The sequence below is a fragment of the Cupressus sempervirens genome, chromosome 4, assembly GCF_028749045.1.
Source record: "Cupressus sempervirens isolate cs-2001-9-10 chromosome 4, ASM2874904v1, whole genome shotgun sequence".
Classification (NCBI taxonomy): Eukaryota; Viridiplantae; Streptophyta; class Pinopsida; order Cupressales; family Cupressaceae; genus Cupressus; species Cupressus sempervirens.
Window position 1 is genome coordinate 302,447,052 of NC_143121.1, and position 17,295 is coordinate 302,464,346.

At 34.3% G+C, this 17,295-nt stretch overlaps 1 protein-coding gene across 1 annotated transcript in view; it reads left to right on the forward strand.

The window, feature by feature from the left end:
• Positions 1-17,295, forward strand: part of LOC149561208 (ATP-dependent DNA helicase homolog MER3-like) — a 201,601-nt gene that overhangs the window by 89,680 nt on the left and 94,626 nt on the right. The window contains exons 7-12 of the mRNA XM_089825018.1: positions 1,313-1,359; positions 3,657-3,694; positions 3,971-3,992; positions 4,294-4,506; positions 4,769-4,925; positions 5,066-5,117. Of these exons, the coding sequence (XP_089681144.1) occupies positions 1,313-1,359; positions 3,657-3,694; positions 3,971-3,992; positions 4,294-4,506; positions 4,769-4,925; positions 5,066-5,117 (529 nt within the window). The remainder of the gene's footprint in view (positions 1-1,312; positions 1,360-3,656; positions 3,695-3,970; positions 3,993-4,293; positions 4,507-4,768; positions 4,926-5,065; positions 5,118-17,295) is intronic.

The following is a 17,295-nucleotide window of genomic DNA, read 5'->3' on the forward strand; positions in this document are numbered from 1 at the left end:
GTTTCTACAGTAGCTTTTCATGGGCTTAACATAACAACTTGAGATTATATTTAATTGAGAAAGAGTGCACTAACACTGAAATTCTGTATGGATGTGTTATATTTTGAAAATGGCATGTGCTTTCCGTTAAGTACTTTCGTATAGAGCATTTCCCTGTGTGTGTACATATATATGATATTTAGCCACAGCATGAGTTGCTTCGCTGATTGGCTGATTGGCATTGCCAAACTGGATAATACAGTGGCTGGACAGAATTGGATGGATTTGATGAATGAGTTGTGAAATCCTTTGCCAATTTATGATGTGGAAAGAGCATGGAAGGCAATTATTATCTATGTTGATCAATGCAAGGGCATCTTAAAAGCCTTTATGTTTATTTCGCTGTTTGATCTTTCTTCTTATCCCATCCCATATCTAAGTTTTACAAGGGCTGGCATAGGCTTTGTGACAGTACCTAGAATGATTTACATTCCCCATGAGACTTACTATTGGCATAAAAAAAGATGTATATGGACTATATACTGGAACCTTACTTTTAAGTTTGCAAATATTCAAGCGTGAAAGTAATCAATATTATAACACTATGTTGGTTGTGATGGACCAATACATACAAGTCGAAACATTTTAACGAAGTCATGATACTGCTGCCTACCTATAGGCAAGTCCAAAATGTAGGAGAGACTTTGTTTTGAGAACATCCCAGACAGGTATATAAAAGGTTGAGCTATATCTTAAGCTTCTGGATATAGTCCTCTACATTAAATCATGTCCTTTTCTAAACAAAATGGTACAAAGTCCTCTTCACGTGGTACTTGAATTTATCAGTTATTTAGTGACAACAGGCTCCCCAAAGTTATATTAATTAAAGTGCATCTGTATTTTTTTAACTATAATCTAAATCCTAGAAAACCTGGTAACTGGATACTGTAAAGAATCCTGACACTTCATTATGATACTCATCATTTGCATTTAATCCCCACACAGACCATAAATATGAAAAAATCATGCCTTTGTGTTTTAATGATCAAATAAATTTTTTAGCCTTGTGTTATGTTTGGAGACTGCTTAACATTGTTTTGGAAAATGACACATTTATCACTCATTTCACCTACTCCAACAGTGGCCTTTCTCGATTTCATCAATGATGTATTCAAGCTTTCACCTAATAGCATCTTTGATAAAGAATCTTTAAGTAATTTTTGCATATTACTAGATGACAGACATCAAAATAATCATAGTATTTTTATCACATTACATTGCATAGTTTGACCATTACTAGTGTTTTCCTAATAATTATTTTTTGAAGCAACAGATTTGGAGAAGAAATGAGACCTGTAAAGTTGACCACTAGAGTCTTTGGTATGTAATCCTTTTTCATTAATCTTCAGCCATACTGTTTTCTTGTGATGCAATTTATGGTACTTTTTAAACAGTTTCATTAATGGGTATAGCTTGCTAACAGAGAGCTTAATGTTTATTCCTATAATCATTTGATACTTCTTTTTCAGTTATTGAAAAATTTGCATACAAATAAAACTACACCAAGATTGATGTGAGATGGCCTAGACTTAAAAGAAAGATTAGGTAACGACTATTGATAATGATGTCCTGAGCAAAAAATAGATGCAACTAAGTCAATCCAACCTCAATAATATGTCTTGCATTGCTTGAAAACTGTAATTGGTGATTAATTGTAGAAAACATTGTGATATTTTATTCATTAATAATATGTCTTGCATTGCAATTGGTGATTACTTTTGGAAAACTTTGTGGTGTATTATTCATTAGCACTACAAGTGGATGACTTGATGTTATCATGAGTGGCATCTGCTACAGAGTTTCTGCAATATTCAGTTTCTACTGATAGCAGGACTGACTTAGCTTATAATGGTATTTTTAGCTAGTGTATGACACAAGGGTCAGGTCCGTAATCACCAGAGAATGTCATAATTGTGTATAAAAACTTCCTCCGTAACAAATATCATAGAGGCTCATCTGTAGGCTTTTAGAACTTTGTAAAAATAAAATGGCTGTCAACAAACTTTGTGATAGTAATAAACTATGATTCTCCATGTACATATAAAACACTAATATTAAATGTTAACGTTTTATTCTTAAAGCAGTATTTCTTTTATTTCTTCCCATTTATTACTGGATATTGCTTCCAGGTCCTATTTTTTGTTCTTAAGGCTACTGTTAACTTCAGAGAAAGAAAGCTCAGAGAAAGAAAGCTAAGGAACAAAACAATGATAGAATATCTGAACCAATGGAAATATCTTCTTGAACTGCATGTACAGTGGAGGATGCAGAAATTCTTTAGCTTCTTAATCTGCAATTGCTTGAGGTCCTGAGGAAAACAATGTTGGGAGGGCATAATGCCCCTTCGCTAAAATTAAAATTCTAATGGTTTTTATGAATTACAGCACCTCAAAAGATATCCTAATCTTAATTTTATGTGCTATATATCCCACTCTGTTGGGACCCATATAGGAAGGAAGTTTAGGAAATAAATTAAAACTTTGAAAGTCTAGATGAGGTGCCCTTATCTGTGAGGCATTTAAAGTGGAATTTTATAAATGTTCAGCCAGTGATGTATGCCTTTACTTATAGCTAATTAAATAGAAGGGCAAACAGTTTCTGGGAAAGCACAAATGGGCTAATCGGGTGTGATTTTCTTAAGCAAGGGTTAAGAAATAATAAACTAAAAGTGTAAATAAAGTGTAGTAATGAATATCAAGGCATGTGAAGAGTTAAGACTGTTGAAGGAATAGTTTATTTAAGAAAGACCAAGTAAGGAAGAATGAGCTTATTAAGGAGACATTTTTATTATCTAATTTTACTCCTTGTATAGCATGGCAATATGGTTCAATTAACCTAAGGATGAAACCTCTCTAGGTGTGGAATTGATGATTACAACCCACAATTCCCAAGAGTCATTCACCTTTGTTCAAATTTGATAATTTTTTCATGTGAACTAAATTATTCTACCAATTGGCAGTAGGTCAAATGGACAGTTATCAGGCAGATTTTGAGGCAGAAAAAATCGCTTCATTGAAAAATAAATTGCTGCATTACTAGTTGTGAGAAAGGGATATTGTGCTAATATCTGCATCATATCATTAAAGTTGATAATACAGTGTAAACTATCAGCAGTAATTTTTGAAATGATCTGATCATATAAAAATAAGATTTCATATTTATATATTATTAAACAAAATTATAATAATTATATGCTAGAGTATGATTTCGAAAACAGAACAGCCCATAGTTTGTAAGAAGTACAAATTGTATTGCACTGTAAAAAATATTATATTTAGAAAATGTAAATTATATTATACCAAGGATGACGAATTACATCAAATAAGCAATATGGGTACTAGGGAAATGCCATCTTATGAAGGCTACAAATCGAGCACTCGATTATCCCCAAGAGGAAAAGTGTCATATCTTTCTGTGTTTTAGATAATGGGAAAGACTTTGATTTCTTGTGCGCTGGTCCACTTTCATATTGTTATCTCAAATTTGCACGATATTCAATGATTTTTTCTAATTATATTGTCTAATTTATGAAGTTACAATCACCTGCCCTGTTTATATATATTCTGATAGATACAGACCACTTTTTTTCATTGGAATTGTAACTCCTGTCTTCACAGGTTATGCCCCAGCGAAAAATGATTTTCTCTTTGAGAAGGTATTCTTTTTTATTACTATTTCAGCCGCATTTCTCCCCATTTTTAAATTTATCTAGTATACATCATTGGGTTTACAAATGGTGGCTGTAAAAGAAAGACATTGGCTTATGTACCAGATGAATTGAGATTTTTCTACTTTAAGACAGTAGTTTTTGTCATAGACTGCTTTTTCCCTGTATTTGGAAAGCTCGATTCATGTTTTCTAGCTTGTTCCTATCTGACGGGGTTGATGCTTTTGTGTGATTGGCTTCGTTGGTTGATGTGTAAATACTCAGCGCCTCCAAACTTTTTTATATGGTAAGGTGTGATGATTGATGGCATTAGACCATAATATATCCAGTGGTGCATGAATAATGGAAAACTGAAAATATTACTGCCTTAAATTTCTTTCTGAGCATTTTTCGTTTTTCTTTCTCTAGATTTAACGAACAAAAAGACAGGGGAGACACAATTTTTTTTAATGTGGTTGGATGTGGCTATGGGAGGGTGTAGGATGAGAAAAGAAAAGGTTTATCTAGTTGGAATCATTTTAACATTTTCTGCATGTATGTATAATATAGTAATAGTGACAGATATTTGTTTCTAAATTTCTGAACAGATATGCTTATGCAACATTCTAGAGGAAAGGCAGCTCTTGTATTCTGCTCTACGAGAAAAGGAGCTCAAGAAGGAGCTCTTCGCCTTTCTCAAATAGTGACAAATAATGGATTTTCAAATCCATTTGTTAAGTCATTTGATCAACTTGAAAGATTGAAAATAGCTTCTCTTTCATGCAGTGATAAACAATTGCAAGTTTGTATCCAATGTGGTGGTAAGGGTTTCATTTTTAAGTCTTCTTTCAAACCTAGTGTTTTTTCCCCAAACGATAGAGTAAATTAGTACTCAGTTTATTGTCTTTGTAAAAGTATTAGTGAATGATTACAAACATAGAGAAGAGATATTGATAATAAGTATTATTTAAGGTAGTATCCAAATATCTCATTAAGTTCTGTTGATTCTTGTTTTCCTTCTCTAGATGTCAAGTAATTTACATAATTCCATGAAGTTATGAATCATAGTCTGCTTGGCTGCAGTGGCATATCATAATGGTGGCCTTTGCCTAAATGATAGAAACCTGGTTGAAGGCCTTTTTTTGAAGGGCGACTTGCTGGTTCTTTGCACTACAAATACACTTGCTCATGGTATCAATTTGCCTGCACATACAGTGATCATCAAATCAACCCAATACTTGTATGCTGAAAGCCTTTTCCTCTTCTTCATTTTACATTTTTAGTGAGAATTCCCTTTGATGTGACTGAACTAATGAAAATCCTTTTCAGTTTCTGAGTTTGAACTTCAATCAACTCTGTTTGTATGTGAAATGTTTATAGCAATAAGGAGAAGGGTCGATATGTGGAGTATGATCGTTCCACTATATTGCAGGTTTGTTGGATTACCTTTCAATTTTCTGAAGCAGTTTCCAATATAATCTTGTGAAGCTACTACTTTGCAATAGCTAATGTGGTAATATGACATTATTAAGCTTCTGAGATGTAACAAACACGTAATTAAAAAAAGTATTTATTTAGGAGGCAAGAAAAAATATTTTATTCAGAGTTCATTGTGCAATTTGAATCTTAAGTGAAAACCTTTACAACCTTTATTCAATCCTTTATCTATATTTCCCTGAAATCGTGCATCTTATGTTAGATCATGCCCCATTACAAAAGTAACAACCTAGCAGCCAACCACATAACATGATGGGGTTCCATGGTTTATATGTGGTGAAACATTGATGTGCTATTTTTGTGTGTTATTGAAAGGAAAACTTGAAATTGAAAAGAAAATGCAGTTGTTCAGGTCCATATGGAAAAAGTTACAAACAGTCCATGGGAACAAAATAAAAGTCACTATTGGTTTTAAAAGAGCTAGAATTGATACCTATACAATATACAGGAGAAAAAAAGCTCTTTTAGACCTGTGCAATGTAACAAATTTTCAAGTCATGAGTCCTAGAATTGCAGAATTATAGACACCATAGTATATTGGGCTTACACTATTACATTATCATATTTACAGGTATCCAAAAAATGCTAGTATTAAATTTCATAAACATTTCAGTACCTAGTACAACACTTTGTGAAGCCAAGCTCATCAACAAAAATCTTAATTGAATAGAGGAAATGTACAAATCACTATGAAATGTTAGACAACATTGAAAAAGATGTTTAGAGAGCTTATTGATCTGTAAACTCTGTGTATTCTATATCACCAAAAAAATTGTTTCTTTAACATCTTGTTGCTGACAAGCATTGTCCTCAATTGAACAGTGTTAGAGACCATAAAATATTACTGCATCTCTATGACTGATTTCCCGAAATATGATTCAAGCATTACTCACATTTATTTGCTTTGACAAATCCTACAATTTGGCAAGCTTAGACTAACGAATGTAAACAATAACATCCTGTTAATGTGTTAGTTCAATCAGGAAAAGATATTATTGAAATATAAATATATTTGTGTAATATATTATCATCATTTTCAATATATTATATTATTATTAGTATGAGTATAATATATTAGAATATGAATATTGCTAAAATATTATATCAAAATATTTTACCATAATAAATAATAATAACAGAGCATATAAGTAATGATTGACTAATACCATGTTTGACCGGCTGTTTAAGCAATTGATTAAATTGGTCGAAATTTGTTGTTTTGCATAAATAAAATATCAATACTAGGAGCCACGGTAGTCGCTTCCCATCGCGGACGCGACTCCCCGTTGGGATATATTACTCCAGCAATTTATGCGATAAACCACACACGGCGAACACATAAATCTCCAAAGTCTTTGGTGCTTGGTTTAGCCGTAGTCCCTGCTACCACCATTACAAACTCCAACTTGCACTTCTGCTTTCACACTTCAGTTTAATTGTAATTAATACTATTTCAGTTCAGTCTTCATTATGTCTGTCCTCTGCTATATAGGAGTTATCATTATATCTGTGTTAATATTTACAAGAAAATAATTCTCAGGGTTAAAATTAAAGTCTGATATAATTTTGACATGGTATCAAAGCAGGTCTAAGAGACGATCCTGATCAGACTTACCTATATAGTGTGCTCAAATATTCTTAAAATTCATATTCTTCAAAATGGTGAACGGTGAAGGTGACTCAAATTTCTTAGGATGGAAATTGCGAATGAAGTTAACCTTGAAGGAGAGCAGTCTAAAACAATTCATTGAAAAATTTGAACAACCACCCAAAGGAAGTAATGAATTAGGAAAAATGGGAAAATGATATCACCAGAGCCATGAAATTGTTGTGGACGATGTTAAGGACCATCTACTCCCAATCATCACAGAGCTAGACACAACACATGAAATGTACAAAACTCTTGAAGAGATGTTTGAGATCAACAATGCCATAAGAATTATTACATTAAGAGACAAACTCTCCAATATCAAGATGAATAAAGGAGAGACCATTTCATCATACTTTATGAGAATAATGGAGGTAAGAAATCAACTGTCTACCATAGGTCATATCTGTCATGGCACTGAATTAACCATAATGGCTCTAAAAGGATTCCCAACATCATGGGATATGTTTAGACAGGGAGTATGCTATCCAGGTTTCCTAAACTTGATGGACTCAAAGTTGATTGCATACAAGTTAAATGCATGTTAAAATCTCGAGGCATTGGTATTTCTTCCACAAAAGATGATATCCAAGTTCTGTCAACACAAGTAAATAAAAGAAAGAAGAAACAAAAATTTAAAGGAAAAAGGAAATAGGTAGACTTCTCCAAAGTGCAGTGCTTTAGATGTGATAAGTATGGTCATTCAACATCCAAATGTCCTGATAGGGTCAAGCAGCAAGCTTCATTTGCTAAAGTCAGCAACTCTAATGAAAATTCAGAAAATAATGCCTTCTATTCAGCTCTACCTAGTGAAGTATCAAACAGATCAAATAGATGGTTGATTGATAGTGGAGCATCTTGACACATTATTGGGTTCAAAGGAAAATTAGATTCAATTGAGGAAAACTATGTTGATGATGTAACCATTGGAGATGACACCAGCTATCCATTAAAAGGCATTGGAACATGTACTATCAATCTTAAATCAGGAATCTCAATTGATCTCACTAAAGTAATATACATACCTGGCATTAGGAGAAATTTGGTTTTTATATAAGCACTTGAAGATGAAGGATATAGGGTCACATTTATGGAGCGAAATGTTAGCTTGTAATAAGAACTCAAATATGAAAAATGCTCACAAAATTGGTTCTAGACATGGATGTCTATACAAATTGGTTCTAGACATGGATGACCTATTGATCATAGAGAAGATCACCTTATTGCCAAGTGTAAACAAGATCTAGCATCCGAATTTGATATTGAGGATCTGGTATTACTACATTATTTTTTGGTTCTAGAAGTATGGCAACATGCTACTGAGATCATTCTAAAACAAGGTAAGTATACACTGGATATACTAAAGCGATTTGGAATGATGGAAAACAAACCTATGAAGACTCATATGGAAACAAATCTACAAAAACTAAAAGAAGGAACTAAATATTCAGAAAATGCTGATCCCACTCTACATCGACAAATTATTGGGTCCTTCATGTATTTAGTGAATACAAGACTTGGCATCTGTTATGCAGTAAATGCACTAAGTTAGTTCATATGTGAACCCAAACAAGTTCATTTAGTAGTGGCGAAACACATCCTTGGATATCTTCGTGGAACAATTGAATATGGCTTAAGATAAAAATGTTGAACTAAGTCTAAGTGGTTATACAAACTCTTATTGGGCAGGAAACTCTTTAGATTAGAAGAGTACTTTAGGATGTCGTTTCACCTGGGGATGAGCAATGATATCATGGTTCAAAAGAAAATAGCCAATTGGTAGCTCAAAGCTCCACCGAAGCAGAATATATAGCAGCACCCATGGGAGCTCGAGGAGCAGTATGGTTGAGGAGGCTTCTAGTTGGATTGTTTGGAAAGCCACTAGCACCTACAACTATTTCTTGTGATAACCAAAGCTGCATCAAATGCTCTCTAAATCTAGTATTTAATAATAGATCAAAACAAATTGAGATACCATATCACTACATACGAGACATAGTCGAGAAGAATGTGGTTGTGTTGAAATATATCAGTAGAGAAAATCAAATTGCAGACATTCTTACCAAACCACTTGCTAAAACAAAAGTGGAACATTTTCATAAGGAACTTGGTATGACTGTAATTTCTACGAAAATGTCTCAGAATAATTGATTATTGTACATTATATATTAGTAATGTTATGAATTTATGAAACCTGTGCACATCATGAGAAAGTGACAACTTTCAAATGATCTTCACTTGTACTTGCATAAGTTATTGGAAGGTGACAATCTTACAATAACTTAAGTCATGATATACATTTTGTGTAAATGTTAAAATAGATCATGAAAGGATTTATCTTGTAAATCAACAACTAAGTGTTAGATGTCATTTAATGGAATCTCTATAAGTTGTTTGTATAGATATATGATAGGTACTTGGTGAATATCTTGCTTTGATATTCTGATTACCACATTGAGTACTTGGTGAATATTATTTAGTTGATATTTTGATAGGCCATTATTTAGAGTACTTGATGAATATCATTTGATTGATGTTCTGATAGGCCAATACTCATGTTACCTGATACAATATCAAAAGAGTATTTGGTGAATATCATGTGTTGATATTCTGATAAGCCAATACTCATATGATATTATATAATGGAAGTATTTTGATCAAAGATCTTCTTAATGCATCATTTCTAAATATTATCAATGGTGTTCTATTTACATATGTGTTTATCCTTCTAAACTAAGATGTATTGTTAATGTGTTAGTTCAATGAGGATAAAATATTATTGAATTATAAATATATTTGTGTAATCTATTATCATCATTTTCAATATATTATATTATTATAATTATGAGTATAATTTATTAGAATATATATATATATATATATATATATATATATATATATATATATATATATATATATATATATTACTAAAATATTATACCATAATAAATAATAAAAATAGATCATATAAATAATGATTGACTAATACCATGTTTGACTGGTTGTTTAAGCAATTGATTAAATTGGTTGTTTTGCATAAATAAAATATCAATGCTGGGAGCCACGTCCCCAATAGAACATGACTGTACAGTGGAGTCATTTCTCATCGTGGACATGACTCCCCGTTGGGATATATTACTCCAGCGATTTCTGCGATAAACCACACACAAAGAACACATAAATCTCCAAAGTCTTTGGTGCTTGGTTTAGCCGCAGTTCTACCACCATTACAAACACCAACTTGCACTTCTGCTTTCACACTTAAGTTTAATTTTTATTAATACTATTTCAGTTCAGTCTTCATTCCGTCTGTCCTCTGCTATATAGCAGTTACCATACAAAATGATATTAAGATATTTTATGTATCTGTGTTAATATTTACAAGAAGAAAATAATTCTCAGGGTTAATATTGAAGTCTGATATATATTTGAACACATCCTCCTATTTGTTCCAATTTTAGTTAATTCATGCGATTCACAACCATAACAAATATGGGAATGGACTTTGTTGTAACTTATGTGTCAGACTGCCAAAGATTTTTTGCTGGATAGCTTTGCATTGGTTTCTGACTTGAAACTTTAGAACACCCTTTTAGCAGATTATAGAGGCATTGTATACAATCAAGGATATAACAGAGTTATCTTTTCTAAAGTTTAATGCATTACAAGATTGTAATGGATTCATGACAGTGGAAAGGAGAACAAAAAAGCATGCTCTCTATGTATGCTTCTAGAATTGGCTCAAAGAAGAGATTATTTAATCTAGAAAACTGGGTAATGCGAGATTCAAATACAAATAAGAAAAACTAATATTGAAGATTGATCTGTCGGAGTTCAAATTATGTGTGGATGTAATGTCCGCAACTAGGAATTTACTTGATTTGTCCTTTAATTCCCAATTGGGGTTTGGATTGTGCTTGGAAATGGCAATTTACTTACCCTCTTAATGTTCCCTACTGCGAGGCTGCCAACTCCCAATTGCTAACATACATCACTATGCATTTAAATCATAGTAAGTTGGAGACAATTAATGATTCATAATACATTTGAAAGTTAAAATACTTGAACCCCAATTCCTTAGTTCTTTCTTGAACACCAACCCTAAGGAGGTGTTGGTTCCCAAAACCACAAATTGGAAATCCAAGAGCTTTGCCAATTTTCTAATAGGATAACACAATAAGTTCTTGCTAACGAACGGGAATAACCTACTGATTCAATTGCCTTGCACTTTAGGCTTTGCTAAACCTAGGCGGGTAAACCTTCCTTAAACCCTTATTATTTGGTTCAAAGGTTTTCTCTAATGAATTGAAATTTTTGAGTTATAAGTTGGCAACATCTTTAAAACTTGTTCAAAATAAAATTATTTGAATGCTTTGATATGGTTGATTATGTTATAAATGAGTTGATGCTTGTAAGGAGATACATAAAATAATCTTTAACTTCAGCTGTGAGTCCAACAATCGTTTCAATGATTTGAAAGATCGATGCATTGTTTATTTGGGTAATAGAGTTTACCACAATCAATATTCTTATGTACAACTTTATGAGACAATATACTTAAAATATCATCAATTACACCTATTCTCTAAATGCATTACTCATGTTCACTAAATGCAAAAGATAAATCATGTATGCAATTCGATGCTAGTCCAAAAGGATTCTAACTTCTTTGGTGAGAGGCCCAATTAGAGAAGGATGAGGAGACACATATTTTCACACTACCCCTAACTATCAAAAAAACAATGCTATGACAAATCTAATACATGAGCATTGTTGGAAATAATCCAATAATCGCCAAAGAGGAAAATGTTAGTAGACCCTTTAGCTCGGTGTAGCAAAACCATGAGATCATGGACATGAGGCTTCATGTGATCTTTAATGATTATTTTGAGCGGCCTTGAACAACCTTTATAGTTAGTCCCTGTCCATTTCTAAGCCATCATGTTACGATACTTGTCTGGGTTCTCTTAGTATTCAACTAGAGACTGGGTAGGGCTAAAAGTAGCAAAGGTGCACTCAGGTAGACACAACACTGATGAGATAGTTTCCCTAGTGATGGACAGTACTAGTTCCCCATCTTTGTTTAAAATACTCTTGGTTCTCGCATCATAGTGATCAATGCACAACTGAAGCAATTCAGGGCTTAAAAGGGCGGGAGGAAAAGCAACAGCCTCGAGTAGACCACTTGTTAGAACTCCTAAACAATCATTAACCTCGTTAGCTTGCTCAAGAAAATTCTCTTGTAGCTTCTCAACCCTAACTCCTTAATTAGTGTCGAAAATGACGGGTCTCTTACACTCAATATTGGAAATATTCCCAAAGAAATGTAGAACAGACCTCATTTTAAACAAAGGAAAGAAAAACCCAACAATGCTCTTGTTCTTCAAAGTAACAACACAAAAGAAAGGACAGGGGATTTCTTGTATTCTCACCTCTATCCAGTTGAAAGAAAACTAGACCACTTCCCTTCCTTTACTGCTGCTCTGCTTCTAATTTGCCTTTGCATATGATAAAACAATTAAGTGGGGAACTAGTTTTTTAAAGGTAAGGGAATATACTGGCGAAAGTACTGCCTCATAATGAGGTATTCATGGTGAGATTGTTGTGGCTTAACATGCATGCTTGAAACTATGTCAGGACTCCTTAATTAAATGATTACCCTATGTGAATGTCCTTGCGATAATTATGAACTCCTGACATCCAATTTGGCCCCCAAATGAAAGATTTGCCTTCCTTTTAATCATGATGACAACTTGGCCTTCACTTCAAGCAATGATAAATCGGATAGGACCTTTTAATCATTACTCTAACACCTTATTTAATTTCTTGGGAACCACTGTCCTTTTAAGAATCTTTAATATCCGCGTGCAAAAATCCTTAGTAGTAGAACTACTTTGAACTACTTCGAACCAAGGTTCAAAGTGGTTGAAGAAAACATCTTGGATGCACTTAGTAGGTCCCACCTACAGAAAAAGGTTAGTATCAAAAAGCTTTGGTTGAACTGCTTTTAACTACTTCAAACCAAGGTTTAAAGAGGTTCATAGTGGTTCAAAGGAAAGATACAAAAAATGCATCACAAGATCGACTGCTATATGCAAGGCACAATGACTTTTAAATGAAGAAAATGTGAGGAACTTGTTGATGTGAGGTTTTAGATTTAAAAAGGAATCGGAAAGTTATAAAGGTGACTCAAAATTAGGGCTAACAGGGGCTCTGACTGGGGACTGTGTACGTGGAGTACACAGAGAACTCAGAATGTTGGGAACAAAACTGACCAAAAGAACACAAAGATAGGGCACGACAGAAAAGAGAACAAAAGCATACAAAAAAGCCAAAAAGGATATATACATGGGAAATACCTTGTGAGGGATTACAATTTCAACAGTTTTAGGTCTTGCTTGTTATAAGTAAAGGGCAGACCATTACCGTTTGTGTAACTCAGGCGGAAAGCATTCGGGCCAACAACTTCTATGACAACAAATGAACCTTTCCACAATGAATCAAATTTACCATGTGCCCCTTTGGGCTCCCTCCTCTTGTCCCATAAAATAACTTCATCTCTCTTTGTGAAATTGCGGAGTTTGGCTCTAATGTCAAAAACCTGCTTTACTTTCATTAGGTGTTTAGTAATGTGATCCACAAGTTTATCCCTTTCTTCTTCTAGTCTATTCAAATACATCACTCTTTTTTCTAAGGAGTCTCGAAAAAATGGATCCTCGATTACTGATTGCAACTTTGCGGCGGATAACTCGAGAGGTAGGGATATTTGAGCTCCTACTCTATACACCAATTCAAAAGGAGCCATGCCGATAGCTCTTTTAGACGTGATCCTGTCAGTCCATAGTGCCTCAAATAGTTTCTTATGCCAATTCCAGGCATTATCAGTTACTAATTTCTTCATTATGGTGACCAAGTTCTTGTTGCTAGACTTTGCCTGCCCATTGTCTTGAGGGAAATAATCCGAAGAATGTGCCAAGGATATGTTGTGTTTGTAGGAAAATATAGAAATTTCTTCGGATGAGAAATAGGTTGCATTATCGGCTACTATCTTCTGAGGAACTCGAAATTTGACAAAAATATACTCCATCAAGAATTTGCACACGACTTGTGAGTTAGCCTTCTTAGTTGGGATTGCTTCCACCCACTTGGTGAAATAATCCATGGCTATCAGTATATATACATGGCCAATACTAGATGGAGGAAGGGCCCTATGAAATCTATACCTCATTGATGGAAGGGTTCATCAATCACTACTGGCCTCAGTGGAAATGCAACGAGTTGAGGGTGGCCTGTAAAGAGTTTACACTTCTCGCAATCTTTCACATACAAATATGCATCTTTAAACATACCTGGCCAATAGAAACAATTTCTGAGAATTTTGAAAGTAGTTATAGTAGAGGAAAAATGCCCACCACAAACATCTGAATGATACAATTTCAATAATTTCTTCTTTTGTTCACTGTCTACACATCTCAAAAAGGTCCCATCTATACCTCTTTTATACAACATCCCCTGAGAAATTACATACTTTGCTGCTTTCAACTTGAGGTTGCGTTTTTCTTTAGAACTCAAATTCATGGGGCATTCACCATAAGTCAAGAAGTATACTACATTAGAAAACCAAGGATCAATTGAACTAACTAGTGAAACAATGGGTGTAGAAGTTATGTCTTCTGACAACAACTCTTTACTTTTTGCTATCAATTTGTATAAACGCCAACCCTAACCAAATTAGTAAGTTTAATTGTAAGGTCATATTCTTGAATCCTGTCCACACACACTGCCCTCTTGTTTATTCCAATCTCTTGTTGAGTCAATATGCTCTTAACTATTGTTTGAGGCACATAGACAGTAGAATGGGAATGCAAAATATAATACCCGAATTGTTTCACTGTCTTCACCACAACGAACACATGTTTCTCCATTTGAGTGTAATTCAGCTCATGCTTTTTCAAAGGGATGCTCATGAAAGTGATCGAGGCTTCTTTATCTTGATCATTTCTCTAGGTCAAGATACTAGACAGAGTATGCTTTGAAGCATAACAGTAAATAATAAAATCTCTTTTGAAATTTGGGTTTACTAACATAGGGGCATTTGAAATAGCTGTCTTAATATCTTTAAAAGCTCTTTTACCTTCCTCTTGCCATCTGAAAGGGTGTTTCTCGCTCATCATGCTCAACATATGCCTTACTTTTTCCGAGAACTCAGGGACAGCTCCGTAGGAAATTTATTTGACCAAAGAAGGATTTTAAATCGCTCCTATTGGTAGGCAAAGATAATTGTTGAATTGCTCTTATTTTATCCGAGTCAATCCTTATACCTTTCTTTGAAACAATGTGTCCTAGAAGTTTGCCTTCTTCTATGATAATTTTTTTTTTTTAGGATTGAGAGATATGCCATGTTGTTTGCATCAGGATAATACTACTTCTTGGTCTCTTAGATGATGTTTCCTCCTCTTGGAGTAGATAGTCAGATCATCCAGATATATTACAATTATTTTATCTCACAAGTCTCTAAAAGAGGAATTCATTGCTCTTTGAAACATTGCTCCCACATTGATCAAGCCGAAAGACATTCTATTATAAGCATAGATGCCCCTAGGAGTTATAAAAGTTGTCTTTTGCTGATCTTCTGGTGCAACACTGATTTGATTATACCCTGGGTAACCATCGAGCATTGACATAACTTTAGGCCCAACGACTGATTGCAGAACATGATCCATAGTCACAAGTGCATAATTGTCCTTGAGATTGACCTATTTTAAATTTCTAAAGTCTATGCAAATTCTTTTCTTGCTATTTTTCTTTCTCACAGGGACAATGTTTGCTATCCAAATTGAATGGTGAATTGGATATATTATACGGGCTTTCAACATCATCTCCACTTCCTTAAAAGTTGCTTCGGACACCTTAGGATTATAGTTTCAAAGCTTTTTCCGGAAAGTGGCTGCCTTAGGTTTCAAAGGTATGTGATGCCTAAATTGTCCATTCCTGAAATTTCTCAAGTCTTCGTACACCCAGGAAAAGACATCTTTATATTTGACTAGAAGCTTGAGCAACCCACCCTTCTCTCTTTTTGGGCATGTTCGGCCAATTGATATCCAATTAGGATCTTGCTCATCTCCGATGTTAATTTTATCACGTTCCTTCAAGCCTTCATTATGATCACTTTCCTTTTTGATGGTACTGTCATCTTCTCGTTCAAACAGATGCTCTAAAGAAACCAATCTCTTGGGAATTTTATTTCCTTTTAATTGAATCACCTCTCCAGACTAAATTAATTCTTCACCGATTGATTTGCCATCCCTTTTTGACCCTTCAAATAAAATGTCAACAAAGTTCCCAATACATCCAATAAAATCCTTTAATTGTGAATCATATTTCAAAAACCTGCCAATGTTCTACATTATCCGGGACAGTAGGTCTTTGGATCATTTCGATCCTATAGTTATCATTCTTAGAGTGAGGATGTGGCAATAATAAAGACGCGGAAACGGCTAAGGAATCAGCTTAAAAATTTTGAGAGCGAGGAATAAACTCTATGGAGAATGCATCAAAGAATTCAATCTCATCCCAAACTAGGTTTCTCTATCATTTTTTATAGAGAACTGATTTCTTACCTGTTTTACGATAAGTTCTGCATCACCTTTTACCTTCAATTGCTTTATCTTTTTTGCTTTGGCTTCTTGCAACCCTAACAGCAAGGCTTCATATTCTGTTGTGTTATTTGTGTTGTGGAAGTCCAATTTAAAAGAGAAAGGGAATAAGTCTCCCGAGGGAGAGATCAAGACTACTTCGGCTCTTGACCTTGAATTAGAGCAGCTGCCATCAAATTCCAATGTCCATAGGGCATTCGTGTCAACTTTCTCCTCACTTTCTTTGGGTCCATTGTCAGGTAAAATAACGTAGTTTCCAAATTGACATTCTTCGTACAGTATCTGGGCTTTAGGATTGTTCGAAGGTACCACTGTGTATTTATTCTTAAGCTCCGGCTCTAGTTTGATCTACTTTTTACCTATTGGGATTGAAGCTTCAAACCAATCCATCTTGATTTCCCCTCCCATGTCTTTACAAAATGTTTTGCTCAGCAACATCCCATAACTGGTAGGAATGTTGGCCACTAGGATGGTTAATTTCAATCTTTTGTCTGGGCAAGCGTAAAGGACTGCTTGCACATCTTTGACCTGACTAATGAGGGGGACCTTCTTCCCATCCATGGAATAACAACATCTGAAAGTTATAGTGAGATCTAGACTAGGGATTTTAGCTATTGGAGCTGGCATGATGCTATCAAAAGCCCTCGAATCTATAATGCAATTGCTGAGTTTTTGTCCATTTAATAACAGAGCCATATAGAACGGGTTGGGTTTCCTTTCTTCGACTTCCCCTTCAATAGCATGAACACTGGGTTCTATATTAGGGACTTGTCCAGTACCTTCCGATACAAAAATGGGCTTCTGATGAG